Genomic DNA, 24,505 nt, shown 5'->3' on the forward strand with positions numbered 1-24,505 from the left:
CACCAATGAGGACGTTTGACGCTAATAATCACCAATGTTCTAGAGGCACAGAGAGACTGTCAAGTATTAAACACATTCACACACACTGACACACCCGCTGTAATGAAAATTTTTTATGAAATTTCTCTCTTTAAAGGTCACCACTACTGTTGAATTAGGCAGAGAGAATTACATTTCACACATTTCACCCCTGAAAAAATGTTCTCCTTTGAGCTCCTTTGCTTGTTGTCGTCGGTGAAACACTTGAAGTTTATACCTGTAACTCTAACTATTAACCAGTTTCCATCACAAAAAAATTAGCCTTAGCTAAACTCTACGTAGCCTTACAAGCTCAACTCTAGAGGTAAATCTGGGTATGTTTGTGTGTGTGCACCTATTCATGTACGTATGAGGGGGATGGGGCCGATCTGCGAGACCCCGTTTTTCACATGCACTGGCTGTCACGGCATCTCACCCTCGTTAGCCTGGAAAACGGGGACGAGGCGGCAGGCCCTGATGGGACGCAGGTCGATCTCATTATGACAGGAAGCAGCCCAACTGGAGCGTAACGGGACAGGCCCGGGTGTGAGGGGTGGATGAGGAGGGTTTTGGGAGGAGGGGCTGGCTCGGATCAGAGTGGCACTGCAGGTCCAGGTCAGGCACAAAAAAAAACAAAACCCTCTCCTCTTTTGTGTGCCAGCTGGGCCTCCATTGTTCAAAACCTCATTAGCACCAGTTTTGAAGAAGTTGTTGTGCAGGACAGGAGGCGTCATTCTGCGGCCGCTCCCCGGCTCATTCACAGCAGTGCCTTCAGACTGAGACGCAAACCATTTCTCCTCTACTCTGCGGAGCTACAACCTGCCAACTGACTACACAAACTGCAGCACAGGACGGCAGGAGGTTGAGGGCTCACTTGGAGACGTCAGCATGGACACTCCAGATTATGGGATTGCAGCAATGAGGAGAGGAAGCTATGATGATGCTGCAGCTTCTCTGCGTCCTGTGAGTATTGATCCGTCATCCAAAGGCAAAAGGTGAAAAAGGTCCTGTTGGTGGCGACCGCTGAGTGTGAGTCAGTGTGAGATGCTGCTTTTTAATTGTTCCAGACTCATGAATCTGACACGTACATCTGCACACTGTTGCATCTCTTTCATTAGGTGCTCTGTGTGTATTAGAGATTTGAAGGGCTGTGTTTTATGAGTCGGGGGAGAAAAGGACATTAATCATCAAGAACAAGAAGAGCAACACTTTTCCAGCCTATATGGTGTGAGGAAACTGGTGAAGTGTCAACCCTGAGTATTTATGGTAGAGTAATGTAAGGATACAAACCAGAGAGAGCCAGGATCATCAATCCAGACACGAAGCTTTTGTACACTGCGACCACACAACCAGTCCATTAGATGCTTTAAAATACCAGTGGAAGAAATTGGGAAAATATGAAATTCATCTGCCATGAATTTTCTTTTCACTCTTCCATTTACTGGTAGGTCATTTTAGTTTGTCCTCATCAAAAAACGACACCTAGAACAGCCCGCTCAATTGTTTCCCTGGCAACCAAACTCCTGTGATTGTGCACATAATGACTGAACTCTCTCAAAAGTAAAGGCATAAGTCATAAAAAATGGTTATACTGTCGCAAAACCTCCTGAGGTAGGATCATAAAGTCTTCTGTCCGGTGTAACGGCCAACTGTCAGCCACAGAAATATCCGTGGGATTTTTTTAGTGTTGTCTGTTTCCCCATTGATTTGTGTTTCTCGTTACCTCAAACTGAAAACTGTTAACCAGTTTCTTAATCACTGAAAAAGGCCTGTTTCCTATGAAATTTTAATATTATTTTTTCAGTTTCTGGTGACCTAAACTGGAAAAATGTGGGTAATCTGAAACTTATACCTCATTTAGTGATATATTGAAGCTGAACAGAAACTTACATTCATGTTAGTCAATCCTGATGGATCGTTTTCAAGATACAAAATTATATGACAGGACAAATCATCCCATACAACAACATTGTACTGGAGGATTCATATCTCCCATATATTTCTGTACCCAGGACTCAGAGGAGCTGTAGATAGGTCACCTCCTGGTCCGTCACGAGTCAGTGGATTTTGTGCACCAGCCTGGCTCCGGCTACAGAGACAAAAGGGCCAGAAAGAGATGCTTTGTCAAGTGTTCCTGCCTTTGTTTGTTTTGTTTTGCAGTTTTTCCCTCCATCTTAAATTCTGTTTAACCCAATTTCTCAGTTTGTCCAGCAATTAGAGCACAAGAGCAGCCACAACAAGATGGAAAATCTGTTTGTTTTCTTTCACACAAATGAACAAAACAGTGTGTGTGTGTGTGTGTGTGTGTGTGTGTGTGTGTGTGTGTGAGATTGTTCCTGCCGGGAAAGTGAAAAAAAAATTAAGGATTGATAAAAGAAAGTTAGGTTTTAGCTGTGCTAGCGAGGTTGTCTCAAACAACTATTGGATGGATTATCATTGAATTTTGTACAGACATTCACAGTCCCCAGAGGATGAGTCCTAATGACGCTGGTGAGCCCCTAACTTTTCCTCTAGCGCCGTCATCAGGTCAAATTTTAATTGGTCAATATTTTGGTTTGGCTGCAAAACTAATGACAATCTCATCAACGTCACCTATATTTTGAGTTTAATGCTAATTAGCTAACATTAACCAAAAACTATGATGGTAAACACGGTGAAAATGAAACCTGCTTGAGATCTGCATCATTGCCATTCTGAGCACGTATCCTTGCTAAAGTGAGCATTCAGCAGTAGAGTAAAGTACAGCCTCACAAAGCCACTAGCATGTCTGTAGGCTCTGAGTCTTATACAATTTTGTTTCATTTCATTTTATTTCTTTAAATGTCAGTAATTCATTATTAAACTTCCACTTCTACTGGTCATAATTTTGACTCTTGATACATAATCAGAAGTTATTATGAAATATTTGAAAACTCCTTCCCATTCTTTAAATTCCACTTTCCATTTATTTTATTTACCTTCTTCACCTGTGCTGACATTTTTTTTCTGGCCAGATCTTCTCATCATTTTAGGATTACTTCTGAAATTTTGACCTAAGCCATTTTTTATTTACAATTTGATGTATGGCTTGAACCAAAGGTCTGCATTGATCCAGATCACACTAAAGCTTTTTTTTTCTTTTTTTGCAGTGTGTTGGCCTTGTTGTTGCTAGGCAACATGTAATCAGCTGTCAATCATATCTGCACTTGTGAGCAACAGCAGCTCTACGTTCAGGGACTCCCTGTGTTATTGTCATGGGCGAGCGGCTTCAGGGAGATTCATCCATCACACCGTGGCAGTGTTGCATGTATTTATCTATACAGCAGAGTGAACGCAAACAGTTTCTCAATCTGTTTTGGCAAATGAAGCGAGCTGCGGCCCAGATGTCTAAAACTTCTATATCTTTAGTCGTGAGTATTATACATCCACCACTGATGGCAACTGAAGTTTCATCAAAACTCTGATTGTCATTGTGTCTTTTTTTTTTTTTTTTTTGAAGAAAAAAAACTATGTGAAGGCAACATTTTGCTTTTGAAGATGCTGCATTTACTAAGTTCATGGAATTTTTTTCAAGAAACTAATGAATAGATTATTTCTCAAAAAGTTTCTCTCTGACATTGCCACTTTCCTTTAGTTGAAGGACCCATAAATGTGTTTTCTTTATGTTTGACCCTCACGGTGCAGAATGATAAATGTGCAGATTTAGTTGCAGAACAGTGTTTTCACTTTCATCAGCCAAAGGACAAACTTTCTCTGTTTTCACCTCTAACACATGTATGTAGTTGGTAGGATCTTGTGACACCAACCTTGTGATTTACACGACCGTGACATGGAAACTTGGAACCTCTAGTGCACATATACTGAGAATTATTTGAGAAATATTTTGACGCATTCATTTGCTAACATTATTATTATTATTTTTTTTATATAGCGAGGGAGAAGGAACCGATGCAATTTTAAGATTCATCAACAAGGTCATCAAACTTTTTTTTTTTCTTCTGGGCAAAGCGAAAGACAAAAATATGTTGTTAGAGTATTTTCTCGCCTTCAAACAAATCTGGAAGGAATCTTTATGGAATTCAGGGGAAAATGTGTCCTTTGAAGGGGGGATTGATTATTTTCTATTTTTTCTTCGTATGTGTTTTAAACTCAGTCTGATTTGATAGAGACTGTTGACGAGCAGTTATCTCGAGTCATTTCACAGATGGACTTTCTTATCTGAAGTCGTTTCAGTGTAGATTTGGCTGCAGTGCACATGGTCAGGAATACAAATCATTTGCTTCAGACTAAGGCATTTGCTGTTCCCTCTTTTTTTTTTTTAAATACTGCTTTAAAAATAACCCAAACAGATGTGCGGTTTGAGCATGGTTACGCCTCTGATAGCACTGTAAGATACAGTATGTCCTCGGTAGAATCTGCCCCTATAGCAAAGCATCTATTCTGCTGTTGTGGGTTTCCTCTTTGACTGACATCCGTCTTGTTTTGTTGTACCCAGTAGTGAGACGAACAACAGAGTACACGTTTGACTCCTCTATGGTTATAGAAGAGGAAAACATGCACATTTCACTGAACTGCTCTTTTCTTCATTGAGTTGAGTTCAGATCAATGAACTCTGGCGCTTGAAAAATGAGTTGTGTAAAGTCTGGGCTGCAAGGATCTGAGGACCAAATCAACAAAGCAAAAATATGATTCTGTGTGTAAAAGAAGTAGTATTCGTTTCCTCAATTATTTTTCCATTACCTAAAGGAAGCCCTGCCACAGTTTCTGCTTTGCTTGTTGTGGTCTGGCAAAAACCATAGATGCACAAGCCTGAGAATGAAGCCTTGATGTAGTTTAGTGGGGCATGAAATAGTTGTTTAATAGTCACATATTCCCGCACCGTCTGATCACATATAGTGTGTCCACGACCTATGTCTCATAATATACAGATCATATAAACGGTTGGAAATTTAACTGTTGCTGTATGTGACCTTTGAATGTTTCTTTTTTCTTTAATGTGCTGATGGTCACCAAACGTTGGGAATCTCAGGCTTGCAGAATGCATATTGTTGAAAAAAATGATGGTTTAAGCTTTCACGTGAGTGACATGAATTAAAAACACTTTAATCCAAAGAAAAACAACACCATCAGTCATTTCAGTGACCGCCCCGAAACGTGTTTATGTTCAAGTGACAAATCCCTCCGGTGAAGACAGGTGCAAAGGAGGAAAGTGTATTATTCTAGAGTGGCAAACTCTGCTGTTAATGGGGGGGATGGATGGGCTGAAGTGGTTGGGGGTGGGGCGCAATGAAACTACAATCACTTTCATAAATACCTGATAGTTTCTGATAAATAATTATTTTTGTATCTTTACCACAAAGTGCACTGTGCTATACTATCTTGTTTTGATAATGTTCAGTGCAAGCATCTTTTTAGTTTTTAATTTCAGACTGCTGCCCCAGCAACGTCCAGCAATCGTTGGTTTCTCCCTGTCCTTCATTAACCTTAACAAAGTCACAGAGAACAGTGTCAAACACCTCAGAGATATTCATTTAAAGCTATTATGAGTGAAAGCAAGTGTGAAAATAGTATGTATGGTAGCAGCTTGTGGTTTGACAAGAGTGAAGTGTTTGAAAAGCTCACACGCTGATATCACTTTAAAAAATGAATAGATAAATACAGATGGATGGATGAATAGAAGATACATAGATACATGTAGATGTGTTGCATTTTGTTTCACTGTCACAAGTTCTCTGTTTTCTCACAGCACCTCAGACACTTGGCTCAGAGACGACGCTCTGCCCCATCACTGGTCTTTGGAAAGGCCTTGGGGATGCCCTGGTCTCCTATCAGGTGTGTACATTATTATTTTAAATTGATTATATTGATTGACTTGCAAAATGAAACCGGTAATTGAACCAATTATGATCCTAATGAGAGTCAGGATGTAATTTCCAGTCACAACGCAACCATCAGCACAAACAACATTAAGGATGAAGGGAAGAGATGAATGTAGCAAACACAAGGGAGAGCGAGCGAGGAAATGTTGAGATTATACAGATTTTTCAGTAGAATCTAAAACTTTGAGCATTGGGAATGTCAAAGAGGTCAAAGGTCACGCCTACCGTGCGCCATACAGACTCAGATAAGGATAATTTCCCCCAAGATGAAAGAATGACAGCGACGATTTCCCCCATGTAGTTAAAGGTTGTTTCACCTTTTGTATGTCCCGTTGTAATCAAAGGTCCAAGTGTTTGCTTCTAACCTGGAGACCTAGTTACCCATCAGCTTTAAAGCAGCAGCAGGATTTGTGAATATACATCATTTTCTCTCGGGCGTTTGGTAGGTAGCTCAAATCACACAGCACCATAAAAAAAAAAGGAACAAAAAATTTCATGAAAATCATCACATATTCGTGTTATATTATCTTATTTTTAAAATCTAACATTAGAGCAGCAGTTCCAAACCTGAGGGTTAAAATAGACATGAGGTGTCAAAAGATGATTCACAATTGATGAAAGATTAAAAAACCCCAAAAAAGGCAAACAAATATCTGCTACATAAAATTACATAATTTTTCCAGACATTTCAGTTGCCGTACATTCTTGCGAAATACTGTATAGTTTTATATTTTGAGGCCAAATCTATCTTTGCTTCCAGTGCTCATAGTTCATTAAAATATGTCACCATTGACAAGGGTCACTATTAACCTTGCTTTGTTTTAAAGGTTCACAAGCCTTAAGGTTTGAGAACCTCTGGGAACATTACATCTTGGTTTAATTACCAACATATTTACTGTCAGAGGTAAATGACCTGTACTATACACTACACCGAATTAAATATTCTTTAGTTGGAATAATTTCATTATATGATTTTCAACTGCAGAGTTAACGTTTAATATTGACTAAATATGAAATATATATATATTTTTTTCTATAATAAGGGTATATAATATATATATATATATATATATTTATATATATTTTTATCAGTTGATGATTTGAATATTTTTTCAAGCCAAAGCCCTACCATTCTTGTGATGATTTGCTGTGTTTTTTTTCTCTTGACAGTAAATTGAATATCTTTGGGTTTTCAATTGAAGATGTCACTGTGGGCTTAGGCAGAGTGCAACAATGAAACTGCATATTAGTTGAAGATTTAAAGAAACTGTAGCCTGTGTATTACTCACATCAAATGCCTTATTTATTAAATAATTATATTGTATTAAATATTGTAGCAACTTTCTGTTTACATGCAAAGGAACATTTAAACATGAAAATCTTTATGGCTCCGAGCCAGTTTCACTTTCTCGTCACTGCAGCCTCCGGCCCACAGATGGCAGCACATAAGAAAACAATCTCAAATCGTCTCAGTTGTCGTCACAGAGCAGCACTTCACATTTAAAAAGCAAAACCTTGTTTCCCCACATCCTGAAACAACCATGTGTTTAACGGTATCATGATAGCCTGTCCCCTGCCATGTGCAGGCCACGCAGCCCGCTCTGTTCAGGCCACAAACACAGATGTCCCTGTGGGGGATTTACAGAGTGGAGTTTTGAGACGGTAACCTGAACATAAACTCAAACTCATGAACCTGAACCACAATCACACTGACTGAGGATCAGACTGACAGGCTGATACTGATCTGTCTTCCATCTAAGATCATAAGCTCCAGAAGTCCTGATTAACCGGTCATCATGTTCAGCCCTGTACCATGAGAAAGTTTAGCATTACCTTTTCAGATTGAGTGTGATCGCATGTTAGACAAGTTCATAAAGAGGTCGTCTTGTGGGCCTTTTATACAGACAACCTCTAACACCCTCAACACTTTTAATAGTACAAGTACCTCAATATTATACAATGATAGAGCGACAACAACATCACAGACCAACGCACACAAATTCCTACATCTTTATTCAGTAACAAACTTTATACATAAGAGCAGAGTAGAATACATATAGAACTTAAGTAGTTTCCAAACTTATTGGCTTGTGACTCCTCACAAGTACAAGTCCTCCAACCTGAGCAGTAATTTTCCCTCTCGGATTGTGTCATGTGAGGGATTTTTAGAAATCTAAAGATGTGAAAATCTCCTATATCTCAACAAGCAAAGAAGCAAGAATTACAGAAAATCCATAAAAAATAACACTAGAGACATATATGAAAAAATATAAAATGTATAAAAAAATAATCTTGTGACCCTTCATAGGTACCCCATGCCAAGCCACAACCTTTGAGTTGGAAACCACTACAGCACACTATGGTTAACGCTAAAGAGTCTGCCACATGTTTAGCGGCATTTTCATCAATTATAACTAATCATACCAATTATGAGGTAGTTAGCTTTGGTACAAACTTTTATTTGTCCAGTACTTATGTTTATGACCAAATACCTGCTGTACTTTGTGTTCAGTGCTAATTATCAAATGTTAAGATGCTGAATAAATGCAAAGAAAGCTAAACTAAGATGGTGAACATGGCAAAAATTACACCTGCTCAACTTTAGCAGGTTAGCGCTGTCGTTGGGAGCACGTTAGCATGCTGACAGCATTTAGCTCAAAACATTGCAGTGTCAAGTTAAACCCCCTCAGAGCATTTCTTTGCTGTGGAAAATCAGTTTCCTAATATACTGTACATTTTATCTAATTTCTGATCTTGCATTCTACATTCAAATTCAGTCAAATTCACTCTAATCATTAAGGTGGAGAAAACACATCAGGATTTGTGGTTCTAATTTTAGCCATTTAGCCACAAAACTATTTTCTTAAGGCCAAGGTTCACACAAGTCTAAAAAAGGTATGTTGTAAAATAATGCTTAGTATCATAGCTGATCCTTTAATTCTGATGCATTTGCAATATTATTCTACATATGGGAAGAACTTGAACTTGACTTGAATGAACTTTCAGTACTTTTAAAGAAGATTTCATTCTAGGGTGTGGCTGAGTGTAACACTGAGGTTGTGTTTTCTGGAAGTTTAGGGGAATTTTACTTTACTATTAAAACACTGTTGTGTGTATTTTATTGGCTACATCCAGTATTTTTTATTTTTTTACACTCATTATATTTAAATTTAGTAGGGCAACAAATAAATTTATATATAAAAAAAAAATATCTGTATTTCTCTATCAGAATTTAATTCCAACCAGAGGTGAAAAGTTTAAAGCTACATTTAGAGCCACAGTGCTCATTCATGTTTATGAAAAATCAATACAAAACCTCCTTTGGAAATCTGCTGTCTTTGATCTCTAGAGAGGCAGCTTTGCTAGACTAACTAACCCTAAAAAGGAAAACATTCAGCTGTTGCTTCAGGTAGAAGACGTCACAACAAACCTACAGGTTCTGTAGGGGTGTAATAGTGTAGGCTCTTTAACCTTTTACAGTTGTAATCCCAGTAGCTGCGCAAAGACCACCAGAGCACCCAGTGGGCGAATCTAGCAAAGCAAAAAAGAGAAATGTCAGACACAACTCACTTTCACACTTCCACCCATTTAACGCTCACACATTATTTATTTCCTTAAGTGGGGGGATTCATGGGTGTTAGTTTCACTGTGGTGGGACTGCCGCTGACGTATAGTATCTCACACTTTAGACAGAGCAATGCTAGCTGCTGTGCTAATGTTAACCGTCTCCTGGCTATAGCTTGTTCAACGGAGAGAGATTATATCTGTATCAATCTTCTCCTCTGAGTCTTGGCAAGAAAGTGAATAAGTATATTTCTAGAAATGATGAACTATTGTTTTAACGGGTAATGACAATTAATCAGAAATTAGTGGCAGCGGTTCATGGTCATTTTATATTTGAGTTGTTTCATGTTGTCTGCAGATACACAGAATGATAAACACCAGTCAGACAAATCCCCACTCTTTCATTTGCTGGTATTTTATGTGTCATCTTCAGTAGGCCAGAATGGTAACAGGGAAAGTACCTCTGCTGCTCCCATTTGAATTTCTGCCCTGAACCCACAGTCAGTGGGAAGAGCAGTGGCCAAAACTGGTTTCACAATGATTTAAAAAAAACAACAACTCTTACTTGTCTCATTGACACCTCGACTTGCAAGCTCAGCACTTTGGAGACAACAACACGTCGAGATTGATTTTTTTTTTTTTTTTTAAAGAGATACAGATTGTTTTATTATTTGAAAAAAGTAATTCAGTCAGGCAGTAAACAGGCATCATAAAATGTCATGTTAGGTGAGAGTTAATCCTTCCAATAATAAAAAGAAGACAAACAACATCGCAGTTGTTTATCGTTGTCGTTTTCTTGTTTAAGAGAAAATCTGTTTGGCTGTTGTGTGGGAAGACGGTGGTCAAAGATGTCACAGAGAAAAGCAGGCGTACAAATACATGGACATATAACTTGTAAACTTGCATCCAAGAGGACTGACTTTCCTCCCTGTACAGTTCAGCTAAATAAACAACCAAGCTTAAGTCTTGAGAGTTAATCCCAGCACAATGCTCTGTGATGCCTGCAGTATAATGAAATCAGATCAGGTTGTGGACATGATATTGATCCCTTTGGGTATGGTGATGCCTTCATACACAGACATGGCATTTTTCTTCAAATTAAAACATTATTCCCCAATCTCTGTGATATTTTATTGAGGGATCATCGGTGGTGGAGACCACTGATTAGAGCTGGTGAATGTGTTTATATTACAAAACAAGTTGTGGTTTCTCTAATCGCCAAACCACAACGGCAGTTAACACCCTGGATCGGTTGCACATCATCATCATTGCAGATGTTTGGTGGTTTCCAGTGTCACACCTAGTCATTTAGACCAGTGTGAATACCAAACTTTTTAACCTGTGCCTCATTAAAGGTCTACCTCTGATTCACCGCTATATGGGGGTTGGGGTATTGACCTCTATGTTGTAGAGAGCATTCATCTAGACCAGTAATTCCCAATCTGGGGGTTGAGCCACTGCCAAAATAAAACTGAGAAATTCATGAGATGATTGATAAGAAAGGAAAAAGGAAAAACAACAATGGTTACTTATATAAATAAGAATTTTTATCTTTAATCTTTGCTTTTTTTGAGAGATCAGTTGACCTGTCTAGGTCTTGAACAATTACTTAAATAAAACAATCTGAGTTTTATAGACGCCAGAGGTTTAAGGAGGACACACTAGATGGGTCAGTCGGCTCTAATGTGAATTCTCTGCACTCATGATATCATTGCTTTGAATTCAAATGAGCTATAATCTCTCCAGTCTTTTCTAACATTTCAATCAAGAGCAAATGTCTTTGAATATTAGTTTGGTGTTAACTTTGTTCTGACAGCTACAAGGCAGTTTCCTGAATACCAATTTGGTTCTTAAACATCTACTTTCATAAGGTTCTCATGCAAAATAAATGCAATGTGTTACATACAGTATGTATTTGAGATTTCAAAGTAAATGTCATCTCGGGAAATAGTTAATATTTATATTTATGTGGAAAACAGCTGGTGTGGTTAGCTATGAAACTATATGATGAACCTGTTCTCTCAAGTTGTGACTGGCATCATTTTCATATCATCATCTCTAAAAGGGCAAAAAATAAAAAGACAACATAACAAGTTTAGTTTGAAAAAGAAAAAGTGTACCACTGTATTAGAATTAGATGATCTTTGAATCTCACTGTCAACCAAGACGTTTTGGTTCTTGTTTACTTTATGCTTTATCATCAAATTCAAACTTGAAGATCATGTGCATCATTTACTACACCTCTAAAATATCAACTCTGTAGGAGGTGAGAAAAACAGCCTCTCTAAGTGTAGAAAACACATATTTGAGATACTCCAGGAACAGTCTTTGGCTCCAAGCAGATCTTTTAAACCCATTAAAAAGCATGCAATCCTTCAATTTATCAGAGACATGATGTACTTACCAAAACTAGACTGGTTTGGCTGTGGGAAGTCCCTGTCACCCACCCTTTTTGTGTGTGTCCACTTGCTCAGGGAGGAGGCTTCTTGCTGGGTGTCTGTGGAGCAGAGTCCATTTGTCCTTGGCCTCACCAGCGAGAATGGAGAGCTGCTGCTGGAAGAGTGTGTCCAGGTCACCGAGGGCACAAAGACGGGAGACAGACACCTGTTCCTCTTCAGCGACGTCATTGTCTTCGCCAAACTCAAGTAAGTAATGTAGATATTAATCTATACTCCAATGTATAGATGGTGATTATTAGTTATTTCAAGAAAAGTGAGAAGAAAATCAAATATATGAGCAGGGAACAAAACTTTACCAGTGGAAAACAACTGAATCGACTGACAGAAAATATAAAAACAATACAGGGAAATACAGTTATAATGCTGAAGTTGGTATTTCAGTAACTGTCTGCTGAAAAAATGACACATATTTGTATAGTTGGAATAGGAGAGTGAAAGAGGAAGTAAAAATAAACTGTATATTTTTACTGCACATTCGGGCTTTAAGGGAATCTCCCAGCACACGGACTGTTTGTGTTAAGTCACTCTGACTTCAAAAGAATAAGAGAAATTATGGTGGTTCCCTTTGAGCAGAGTCACATGAGGGGAAACTCAAACTGTTGAAATATGTTTATCTCAGAAAGTAATTTCAACAAAACTTAAACTGAAGTTCTGTTGCCATTAAACAAGACAAATTAATATGAACAAGCTTGAAGTTGAAGCTCAGCCTAGTCAGATTCAAGCTGTTTGTCAAAGCCAGTGGAAGTTTTATAGCTCGTGAGTGGGAGTCGTCACACTCATCTCTGTACCACAACCTGCCCACGGTTCCAGTAGGTAGCACAACTGGGACTATACAATACAATACAGTAAACACATGTTCGAGTCTTTTGAGTCTATGTATATGATCATTCATTACTTCCAAAAATGAGTGTGTATGGTACTATTTAGTGTACAGGCTGTTGTCGAGAAACATTTAAAAGGCACCACGTTTTTTTGTATATCAAGTTTCAGTTTACTAAGATTTCTTAGTTCTGGAAAAATATTTTTCCCAAACCTGGATTATCAACCAGAGCTCTAGAAGACACAGAAAAACACCAGGGAAGTGTGATAATTTGAAGTACAAACTGGTGCGGGAATAAGCACCAGAAAATCACAATATCAATGATAACAGACAGCTCTAGAAAAGTAGGTCAGCCTTTTGGGAAATTCACTGAGATTTTAATGACAAAATTGATTCCACTGTCTTGTCTGTACAATAAATATGAAGCTACAGCCAGCACCTGGTTAGCTTAGCTTAGCATAAGGACTAGAAGCAGTGGAAAACAGCTAGCTCTCCAAAGTTTAAAAATATGCCTATCAACCTCAATAATTAGCACCTTGTATGTTGTTTGTTTAATCAGCACAAAAACAGAAATGTAAAATGCAATCTTTTTCCTCACAGCTGGCTCTAAGCCAGAAAGACTCGAAACAGGAGAAAACTGCTAGCTCGACTCTGTCCCGAGATAAACAGATCTACCTCTAAAGCTAACCGATTATCATTTTGTCTCTCTTTTGTTTATCTATAGGCTACACAAATTACAGAATTGTAAAGGCCATAAAGTCTAGCCTTGAAATGGAGGTCGTGGTATGAATATTTTTGAGAGAGCAGGGGCTAACTGTTTCCCCCTGTTTCCAGTCTTTATGCTAAGCTAGGCTAAATTCAACCTGAGTCCGGCCCAGTACGACACACAGATGCTCTCATCTTACTCTCAAAAATAACTCAAATAAATGTATTTTCCAAAATGTTGATGTTCAAGGCAGTCGGTATTACCTAATCTTGACATTATGCTGGTATAATGGTAAATGGTTTAATAATTTACAGACAGGTAGAAACCTACTCCAGCATTTGAGTATTAACTGTAATCTGGAAAATATAACAAAGCTATCAATAATCTCCTGGTTCTATGTAAACCATGTGAACATAAACAATCCACACTGGGTCATTTGGGGCCCTCTTTCGTTCGTATTGTTCAGTTCATAGCCCCAGTGTGTTAGTTCATCCATGGTTATTTCTCACAGCTATAGTCTATATTATCTCTCCCCTCTGCGTCACTTGTCTATTTCTGTACCATAACACCTCCTGAATCCCCAACATCATTCTGTCTTCATCCCTCTATGACCCCCATTTCTTTTCTCCTCCAATCTATCAGCGCCCCAGGATACAGTCAGCATGCCTCTGCTGCAAACACGCAGAGGTCAGTGGGGTCACCATCAAATGCTGTTGAAACCTGAAGTGTGGCTTTATGGAGGTGTGGCGGGAAAAGATGCATTCCCCTTACTTACTTTACATCACCTTTTGTGAAAGTTGTTTTTGAGCCACTAATGAAAGCATTCTTCCAGACTCCTCTGCCACCTCTGTCAGGGCCCACTGCCCAGGAGACAAAGAGCAAGGTGTTTGCCTCTTTATCCTTGATAATCAATATTAGCATTACAATCTTTTGTTGCTTGTTTCATGATGTTTTCATGAGCAGAAATTAATTTTCAATTCCAGTGTAAGGGGGAGTTGTTGAGTACGTGTAGATCATTTCTTTCCATTAGATAGTTCTTACAAACTTTTTCACAAATAGGAAAGTCAGGTTTTTATGACTGTATCACAAAATCAATAATATTTTTTTAGAGGGGGGAAAAATCAGTTACTGACAAAAATTTATGGAACTGAAACCGTGATTTTAATATTGAAAAAAGGCAGTAAGAGGTGGAGACAGAAAGGGACTATTTAAAGGATCACTGCTTTTCTTTTTGCTTCTTTTTAACAGGTCGACTGCCAGCTACCGCCTCAAGCACAGAGTGCGCCTCGAGGACATCTGGCTGTACGGCTTTGAAGATGAAGTGGAAGAAGAGGAGGGAACGACGGTGGATATTGACCTCCGGGTGACCCTCGTGTTGGCCTGGGCTCTCACTGTTTGTTTGGTGTGTTTTCGGTGAGCGGTCTCACAGCAGATGATTCACATACAAACAGCAACACATGTTTTGATTCACTTGTGCTTACATGCTTGTATACACACTGAGGCATGATCATGCATATATATGTGTGGCTGTGATGCTCTTCAGATGATTGGTATCTTTCCTCTTATGCCCTACTCATGCTGTCAACAGGAATACTATACACCAGAACCTAAATTAAACCCTTGAAGATGTAACGAGAAAGAGATTTCAATTTAAATTAATGGTTTACCATTTTTGGGGGATTCATTTATTAGTAGGTCAGGGTCATTTTTTTCACAGGTTGGAGGATGATTTATGATTTTAATTAGTTTCAGCACAACTGAAGCTGTATAGTCTGCACACTGATTCACCTTCCAGCTGTTTGTGTTTTTTATGTTACTCTGATATCTGCAGTTGGCTGCAGAAGGCTAGCATCTGTCGTTGGTATTTATTCGCTCCACGGTTTAAAGGACTGAGGGTTTTGACTTGAAATAACCTTAGTTCAATTTTCATCAGGCTAGCTGTGTCCAGTCTTTATGCTAAGCTAAGCTAACTGGCTGTTGGCTGTAGAATAAGGATAGAAATGAGAGGGTTATCAATCTACTCATCAAACTCTCAACAAGCTAATAACCAAAATGATTCCTTTAAAATAACTATTTGAAAGTTTTGCTGTTGCTACATAGTCATTGTTAGCATTAACAGCTGTTTACTTACCAGTCCAGAAGAAACATTACAAGTTCAGCATTAAACTTCATGTCTTTACTCTCCAAGCGCTGTCTCCAGTGGTGGAAAGCAATGCCAATGTTAACTCTTTGTTATCACGTCTTTCCTTCTACTGAAGTTAGCATGCTAACCAGCTAGCCTGTAGCCTCCAATTCACAAATGTTGTAAATGGTCATTTGTGGGCCTTCACAAAAAATAGGGAAGCAGCAAAGAGAAAGTCCTCACAGCGACATCACAAGACAAGTGGTTGCAAAATAGGAAATACGAAGTTGGCTGTCAAAAAAGTCTTCATGTGATGGGATTTACCTCAGCTGTCTTTTTCTAGAAAGACTGGCTTTTACAGTAAAATAAAAGGAGAAATGGTCTCGTACTTGTTGAAATGAAAAATTGCATGTTATTCTTCTCTACAGTATGTGACATGTCATCAAAGGCACCAAATGGCACTAGATAGGAAATGGTACATATTTGCCAGTCATTTTGTGTTGATCATTGACACCCACATTTCTTGCAAAGTATTAAAACCATGAAGCTTTTTTTCAAATGTTATTGTTTTCCAAGAAGATGATGAATCCCTCGGTGGATTTTGAGTTGTTTTATCTGAAAATGAGATGCCACTTTCTGATTGGTTGTTTGGCTCTGGTAATGATTCTGTGTGTTAAAGTTTCATTCCTTCTCACTCACATGAAGGTGATCATCGAGCCTATGAGAAACCATGTGCTTGTTGACGCTTTTGTTGTCACCCGTTTGATACTTCAGGGTGCAAGGCATTAATGAGACCACAGCATATTGCAAATTATAAAAAAGGTTAAGTCCTACAGGTGTATACGTAAGCACGCGTGTTGCACTCTGTTGTCGTCTTCGTCATGTTTCCACTGGTGGACACTAAGCCACAGCATACCTAGACTAGGAGGAAGTGGAAGGTGTCTGTTCGGGGGCCCGCCGTGACGCTGCTTCCTGTTCCCATGACTGAGTTACACTTTCCAACAGAGTTGTTAAAAGAGAGCGTGGTTGCTCAGTCGTCTCATTCCTCCCACTGTATCTGCTGGCCTGTTTGATTCTCACTGTGGATTAGTAACTCATACCATGCTGTTATTTTGCCTGCAGTTCGCCTGAGGTGAAAGAACGCTGGTTAGATACTCTTCACAGGTAAGAAACAATATCATTATTTATGTCATTGTTTACACCAACAAATCATCATAAATAATCTTTCAGTCCCGGTAGGAGCTGGACATTACTTAACCTATATTTGTTTTTGTTTGGCACAGTAATCCTGCACAAATTCTGATCAGCATGAACTTTAAGTTATGTTTAAAGGATTTTAGACAAATTATGCTTTAATCTATAATTTTAGATAATGTAAAGTTGATAACATCAAGATAGCATCGTTAAACAATAGGGACTTCTCGTAATTTTGTGGCTGTTACTAGGTTGATACACAGTGACTTCAAACAGCGGTAGTTATGTAAAATCAAAATGACTAAAGACTAACAAATGTGAATACCCAAGGAGGGTTTAGGGTTGTGTTGACAAAGTAAATGTATTATATGATGGTTTTTTTTCTTATCACAGAAAGATCAAAGACGCAAAAGAGAGGGCTGGTTGTGCTTTTTCACCTCCAGACGTCCTCATGAAGGTGTTGAGTGGAAGCATTGCAGTAAGTCTCTAACCCTGCTCACGCTAGCATGTCCAATAGAAAAACAAAATATATTAAAAAAAAAAAGAAAGAGCTATTACTAAATAAGATCTCTCACTGTCTCTCATTTCTCTCTTTTAGACTAAAACTCTAACAGGAGGTGGCATGGAGCAAATCATCGAGTTTCCATTTGATGTGAGTAAAGTTCCACTGGCTTCTTGAGATTGAGAGTGTTCATGTTGGCAAAAGACACCTGCGCCTTTCCAAACATGTTGAAAGGAGGCAGCTTTTGGCGGATATATACACCTTTTGAAAAGCACATTGCTGCAAATTATACAGTTAAATTGCATAGTTCACAAGTGTACACAATTATGTTAAGAAAGGGATCTTATACTTAAGGACAATAAGTAATGGTGAATCTGATTGATCTCTGGCTGCTATTAGTGTCTTTTGTAGTCTGATTATACCCCTCTGAGTCAATCAGTTGTTGGTAGGCATAAAGAGCTAGGGTGTGTGGTTCATGGCAGTTGAGAAAAAAGAAGCAAAAACACAACCCCTTCCGACTTTCCTCTTGTTTGCATGCTCATGTCCCTCTTGCATAAGCATAACCACATCACTTTTTTGTTTATTTTGTTTCCAGGGCGATGCAAAGATTGCGAAGCAGTTGAATAACCAAGAGGAGAAGCAGACACAGCCCACTGGTGAGTTTGACAGGTTGTCGGCTTTGTTGGAGGGAGGGCCTCATTAGTGGGGCCATTTTTGGAGATGAGACTAAAGAGAACAACCGCAGGCACAGAGAAAGCAAATCTCACTACTGATAAGAGTGAGCAAGTGACAAAGTGGCACTGGGGCTTTTGACACATGCACATCTGGTCTTGTTCTCCAATGTTGCACAAATACGAAATCGTTCAATAAAAAATGTTGAATCAGCTGATGGATAAAACATTTTTGCTTCCATCAGAAAAAAAGTGGAACCAAGTGGTGAAGAGGCTCAGAAAGGGCTCTAGTTTCATCAACAAAGGAAGCCGATCAGAAACAGACGCCAAGACGCAGCTGTTTGGACAGCCCCTCTGCAAGATATGCCCAGACGACTGCTCACTTCCCAAACCAGTCATGGTAAGTTGCCTTTCAAATTCAAATGTCAGATTTAATGTCAGATCGTTTCCGTCTGCCTTCCTGTCAAGTTGCTATTTGCAAGACCAAGAACAAAACTTCTTACATCCAGAATCAAGTGTGATTTCCTTGTTCCTAGAGTTATGTCTTTGGTCTTTGGTAGAATGTGCTCTTATTTAAGCAATATAGCTACTGAAGGCTGAATGTAGGACAGCCTGTTAAGACAGATGCAATTCTTCTGTGAGCATGAATAATAAACACGTACCTACTTAGCTGAGTTCTCCGAATTTTTTTAATGACAACAGGAAACTCTGCGAGTCTGTCTGAGGTGCATGTTGTTTAGTCCCCACTCAAAATCCGCTCAGCGCACACACACACACACACACACACACACACACACACACACAAACACACACACACATACACAGAGCCTTTTTTTTTAATTTTTTTTTTTACCATGAAAATCTAACCTTTCCTCTCACCAGGAGTTGCTGGTGTTGCTGAGGAAGAAAGGCCCGTCCACAGAGGGAGTGTTTCGGAAGGCGTGCAACAACAAGAACATGAAGGACATCAGAGAGCAGCTCAACAGCGGTGTGGAGGTGGACATGGAGGACCAGCCGGTGTTTCTGCTCATCGGGCTTCTCAAAGTACGTTCCCACACCTGCTCTTTGTGATCACCTCCTAAATATATCAGAATATGTTAAAGCAGTGTTCACTGCATCTTACGACTAGTGTCCTATCAATATTAAAAGTATATGATAACCACTACTACTACAACATTTGCTGCACCACTAGCATTACTGAAAAAAACTATAACAACTGATTCACCTACTATGTTACTGTGACCATTCCCACTACTAGTACCACAACCTCAACAACTACTGCCATACTACCACTGCTGCAGCTGCTGCTACAGTATCTTTTACTGAAGAGCAACAATAACAGTGTAGAAATACACTGTTACAAGTAAAATTCAAGATTTTACTAAATACTACACGCATTAGCATTGAAATATGCTTAAAGTACCAAAAGTAAAAGTACTCCCTCAGCAGAATGGCCAATTTGAGAATAATATATGTAATACAGAAGAATCACTTAAATGTTACATGCTAATTCTAACTAATCTATGTTAATACAACATAATTTATTTGCTGGTTATATTTTTTATTATTCATAATCTTAATCTGCATTGTAACTAGAAACTAAAGCTGTTAAAACATGTGATGGAGTGGAAGTATTAAATAAAACAAAATGGAAATACTTCAGTAAAAGTTCCTCAAAACTGTGCTCAAACACAATACTTGATTAACTGCACTTGACACCACAGTTAAGTGTCACACCCAGCTATTTCTGTTACTCATCACATCTCATTATTGTCCCTCTCTTGTTTATTGCAGAGTTTTCTGAAGGAACTTCCTGGCAGCCTGCTGGTGTCTGAACTTTATGACAGCTGGATGACGGCTCTGGGTAATGAGGACACTCAGCAGAGAGCTCTGGAAATCAGAAAGTAAGTAATCAATACCTGCTAATGAGTCTAGAAAGCGCCATTCACCTGCAACTCTCACCCTCAGCTTGTATTTATTTTTGAAATTTATACATAGAGGGAAATGGTATGATATGTTCATCAAAGTTTCTGTGGTCAGTATGAAATAGATGGGTTTTTTTGAGTGGAGTTTTGCAGAGAATCCCCTTTCCTCCACCTGTGGTCGGAACACAAACACTTCTCTTTTTTTAATCTGTCTTCTGTTTTAAAAAAAAGGAAGAAAGAAAAAAAAAAAGGCCGCCAAGCTAATTTTTCTGTTCTCTTTTTTCTTCCTTCCCCTTTTTGCTACCTGACAATCAGGGTGGTGGATGTGCTCCCGGTGCACAACAGACTCCTCCTGCAGCATCTAGTCTGCGTCCTCCATCACATCCTTGAGAGAGCTGACATCAACAAGATGGACGCCTACAACTTGGCGGTGTGCATCGCCCCCACGCTGCTGCAGTTGGACGGCACCCCGCTGGATGAGCAGAAGGAAAAGATGGAGAAGGTAGAAAGTCTTGTTATGAGTAAACTTTCACATTTTTGGTGCTTTGAAGCTTTGTGGTTCACATTGCAGAAAACCTCAAAAGGTTTCATAAGTAAAGGTGTACAGGCACACAGTCTTGTTTGCTGTTTGTTTAGTCAGGTGCTACTAAAAAAAACAAGCTATGTGAAGCGCTGAGCTGCGTCTGGAGTGTGTCTACGCTGAATGTCAGCTTTGATTATTTGAATTCTTTATCTAATTCTCAGTTTCAGTTTTCAATATTTATTATAATATGTAATTTAATTTGACCTATTGTGTTTGTTTTCTGATTTGCTGCAGGTCACAGAGCTGACTCAGTTCCTGATCAAGCACTGCGAGCTACTTGGAGAAAATATCCCAAACCTGCTCGATACTGATGAAGGTACATTTACACGTCACTCAAATTTCTCTTGTTATCTCCCTTTAGGGAGACGATAGGGAGTTATTATCTGCCTTTAAGGGAGGGCGGAGTTATTATCTCTCCTTTAGTGAGATCTTAATCATGTCTTCCTTTTCTCACTCTGCAGACTCCCTGTCCTCCCAGCATCACGACTCTGCGTATGATAGCACCGACCCAGACGGAGATGGGGAGGCAGGGGAGAGTACCAGCTCCACACATGGAGGCTGTGGCTCATCCTCCTCTCTCAGTCCCTGCACCACCACCTCTTCTTCCTCTTCTTGGGCGTCTGATACTGGCTTCAACCCAAAGGTACCGTTCAACCGTCGCTGCTCTGAGCCCATCATCGTCATCTCGCCTGATCTTGAGAACCTGTGTGGCCACGCCAGGAGCCACGAGGACTGCTCCGTGGACAGGGGGGACTTTGAGAAGCAGTCTCTGAAAAAACCCATATCCGATGACTCTTTCTTGTTCAGGGGACAAGGGGGACCCAGGCCAGTTCTGTCTTTTCCAAAACTGAGCAGCAGCACCAACATGGACCCACTGCCTGACATGGATGGTAATCATGTGAAGGGCTGCTCATGCTCTTCTCTAGAGAGCGCAGCCTCAAACCAGTCGGAGGGCTCTGTTTTCACCAGTTCCCCAATGGGGTCACCAGCCTGCCCCAGGAGAGAAAACACCACCAACCACCCTTCAGTGGCTGCAAAGGGTCTACAGGACATTGCCAGGCCAAATTCAGATGAGAAGAAGCGTTCACAGTCCATGAGAATAACCACTAAAGTCCTAATGAGGACCAGGAGTTTAGGAGCCTTCAGCAGGAACAGCCTGAAGAAAGATTCTCAGACAATCACTCCTTGTGAAACTCTCCAGGAGGACTCTCAGAGTGAAGCAGATTCACCAGCTGAGCTTCTGCAAAGACCGCGCCCTCTGTCGGCCATTGAGGTATTTAAACAGGTGGACAGCAAGCTGCCCTGCAGGCCTCCATCATACCAGCAGGCAGTACAGTACAAGGTGGGTCTCCCTCCACAGTATGGAGCAATGACTGTACGAGACGCCAAAGAGCTGAAGAGGAGATCCCGCCCATCCTCTGTAAATTATGACTTCCCACATCGCTGCTCTGTCACTCAGAACATGGACAGCTTTGCTCAAGCGGCACAGGACAGTGACAACGTTGTGGAGCGGCGGCAGCCTTTCCGCCAGAGAGCCATGTCTGAGTCTGTGTCTGCCGGCCGTCCAGAGACCCTGTCACGGAGATGTAGCCAGCCTGTGTTTGAGGAGTTTTCTTACGCCAAGGAGTCTTGCGTTTGATTCACTTTGAAACAGTTTCATAGATGGGATTTTAGTCATACAGGCACTTCTTGAAGGCAGAACTGCAATTTAGCCACTCACCACCAAGCCTCTTTTTTCTTTTATTTCTCCAGGGCCTGGGTCATGCATGGTTAGCCAGGCTGACCCCCTAACTTAGAGAACTTGTTGTTGTTAATCTGATTGCATGTTTTGATTTAAGAGTAAGAATGCTAGGCTTTATAACAGCAGCCACTTCCTACCCTAATTCACACTTTTTCTCTGTCCTGTGGTCAGTTAGACAGAGAGACGTGTCTTTAAGGCCCTGTCCACTGACCAACTCTGTGTCAGAGCGATGTTTGTATAAAGATGTCCAATCTATTCATTTTTCACTTTTTCACTTTGAATGTCAGCTATGTGCAGCCTCTGGTTGCACTGTCTATGTAGTACTATTTAGAGTACAAATGTTATAATATATGTTTTTATCATGATAGATAGTCTATCACAATGAAGCTATGAAAACACAGTTAGCTGTGGATCAAATATGCTATGAGTTTCTGTTCTGTTGATATAGTGATTATGTACAGGATGGCACGTTGAGCACACTTTTATTTTTGCTTTTTGTAAATCCTCCGCACCTTGCATGGTCTCCTTCTTCCACTACATTAAAGCACTTTCCGGATGATGAACTATGCTTTGTTGACTTGTATGCTAAAAATGTAAATAATGTGACATAGATATAGATTTGTAAACTTTACCAGGGTGAAAAGGTTTTAGGTAACCACATAAGAAAATGGATGCAATTCAATAAAAGATTATAACAAAGTAAAAGAAAAGTGTCTTCTTTCTCTGTCTCTGTTAGACCTTTTAGAAAGCTAATCTGGTTTAACTTCTCTTTGCTGGATGTGTTGCATAACAGAGGCTAACAGGCCTCATTGAGAGAACAGCATGTTCTGGCACATATGCTAAAACAGAAGGAAACCAGACGTGGTCACATGGACGGATTTGGTTTTTCTCTGAATTGCTGTTCTTGTCTCTGGCTGCAAGATGAGTTGATGCCACCTCGTCTTCCTTCCTCTCTTGAAGTATTTTAGCACCCCGTTTCCTTCTTCAACAAGCTGAGTTAATTCATCCAAAGATTTCAATGAGATTGACACTGAGCCAGATTAGGCAACAATTTATGGTTAATTTGAAGATAGCCTGACAAACTCTGATAATGCTCATCTTAAAGAATCAATTACACATGGTAGGTACAAAGAAAGCAGCATCTGTAATTTAGAAATCCATTTCAGAAGGTCAGCAGGAATGACTCAGAGGCGTTTGTTGCACTGTACTCACTGTCATAATGTACGGGGGGGGGGCGACAAAAAACAGGAAGATCTTACAACACAAGCAACACAACACCACCACAACTTTAATTAGCACCTTTCAGTCACAATGTCAGCAAGAATAAAAAAAAGGTACCAGTTTCTTACAGTTACTATTCATTTCAGTTATGTTGTGATAAAGTGCATTGTCTCGGAGAGATATTGCTTTCATCATGTTTCGCCCTCTGCAGCCTCTGACATTCATTAATTCATGGATGTCACATGATTTATCCAATCATTAGTAGAAGTCCTAGAAAGTAGCATCAGGTCAGCAGCTTGCATTGTGGTCTGTTTTGTTACCTTTGCTGGGTCAAAAATGTGAAAGTATGACACTTGTAAATCCTACACTCAGGAGCTGTGAATCAGTGCAGATTGCATGTTGATGCTGTTTTTTTTTGGTTCTTCTTTTTATCTGCAAAGAAATGTCAAAACACTGTTATCAAACAACAGGATCTGAAGGAACTTGAGTCAACAGCTCACATCTGTGACATATCTGACCTACTGCATCTATCTTTGAGGTAACTGTTGACATACCTTTGCCCAAACATGGAGGTTGTGTTGCAGGTAATTTCCAGTCTGCAACTTTAACTCTGAGGAAATTTGAATGTCTGATTTATTAGTGAACTCTTGAGGAAACCAGAACTTTGGAGACCAAAGAAAACAATGCTTTTTAAAGTGAGAGTTTTGGAATTGTTTTAATTTACCTTCTATGTTTACATCAATGCTATATTTTTATTATCATGCTGTGTTATGTGTGTTATATTTAACTACAGGAGCAACTAATAATAATAATAGTATAATAATTAATTAATTTTTTTCTTGATTAATTGGTGACATGTTTGGTATGAAAAAATAGGGAACAAGACTGAGAGTCTACAGCCGTGCTAGCTGCTCTGATGGGCTGGACTTTGGCACAGCAGTACCTTGGGCTAAATGCTAACCTCAGCATGCTAACAAGCGCATAATGACAGTCTTAACTTGCTGATGTTTAGCAGGTGTCATGTCTACCATGTTCACCATCACCAAAGTGTTGGACCCGCTGACAAAACTATTAGACTGACATTACCATCCCTGAAAAATGGCAGCTTCCAAGAACATAAT

General features: G+C 39.6%; 1 protein-coding gene across 1 annotated transcript; it reads left to right on the forward strand.

The window, feature by feature from the left end:
* Positions 1-891: 891 nt before the first annotated feature.
* LOC111216464 (T-cell activation Rho GTPase-activating protein-like) lies at positions 892-22,726 on the forward strand. Its single transcript, XM_022738004.1, has 14 exons — positions 892-981; positions 5,744-5,829; positions 11,915-12,085; positions 14,674-14,838; positions 16,670-16,711; positions 17,135-17,219; positions 17,340-17,393; positions 17,839-17,899; positions 18,160-18,314; positions 18,797-18,958; positions 19,709-19,818; positions 20,155-20,341; positions 20,657-20,738; positions 20,884-22,726. The coding sequence occupies exons 1-14, from the start codon at positions 907-909 to the stop codon at positions 22,059-22,061; spliced, it is 2,613 nt and encodes an 870-aa protein (XP_022593725.1). The 5' UTR covers positions 892-906; the 3' UTR covers positions 22,062-22,726.
* The last annotated feature ends 1,779 nt before the right edge of the window (positions 22,727-24,505 follow it).

Source organism: Seriola dumerili, unplaced genomic scaffold (genome assembly GCF_002260705.1).
Source record: "Seriola dumerili isolate Sdu_G_001 unplaced genomic scaffold, Sdu_1.0 BDQW01000025.1, whole genome shotgun sequence".
NCBI lineage: Eukaryota > Metazoa > Chordata > Actinopteri > Carangiformes > Carangidae > Seriola > Seriola dumerili.

Excerpts from the sequence above, each read along its gene's own strand:
- LOC111216464 (XM_022738004.1), top strand. The coding sequence starts at position 907 with ATGGACACTCCAGATTATGGGATTGCAGCAATGAGGAGAGGAAGCTAT. Across the intron at positions 12,086-14,673 it reads ATTGTCTTCGCCAAACTCAA|GTCGACTGCCAGCTACCGCC; the intron begins GTAAGTAATGTA and ends TCTTTTTAACAG. Across the intron at positions 19,819-20,154 it reads AGAGCTCTGGAAATCAGAAA|GGTGGTGGATGTGCTCCCGG; the intron begins GTAAGTAATCAA and ends CCTGACAATCAG.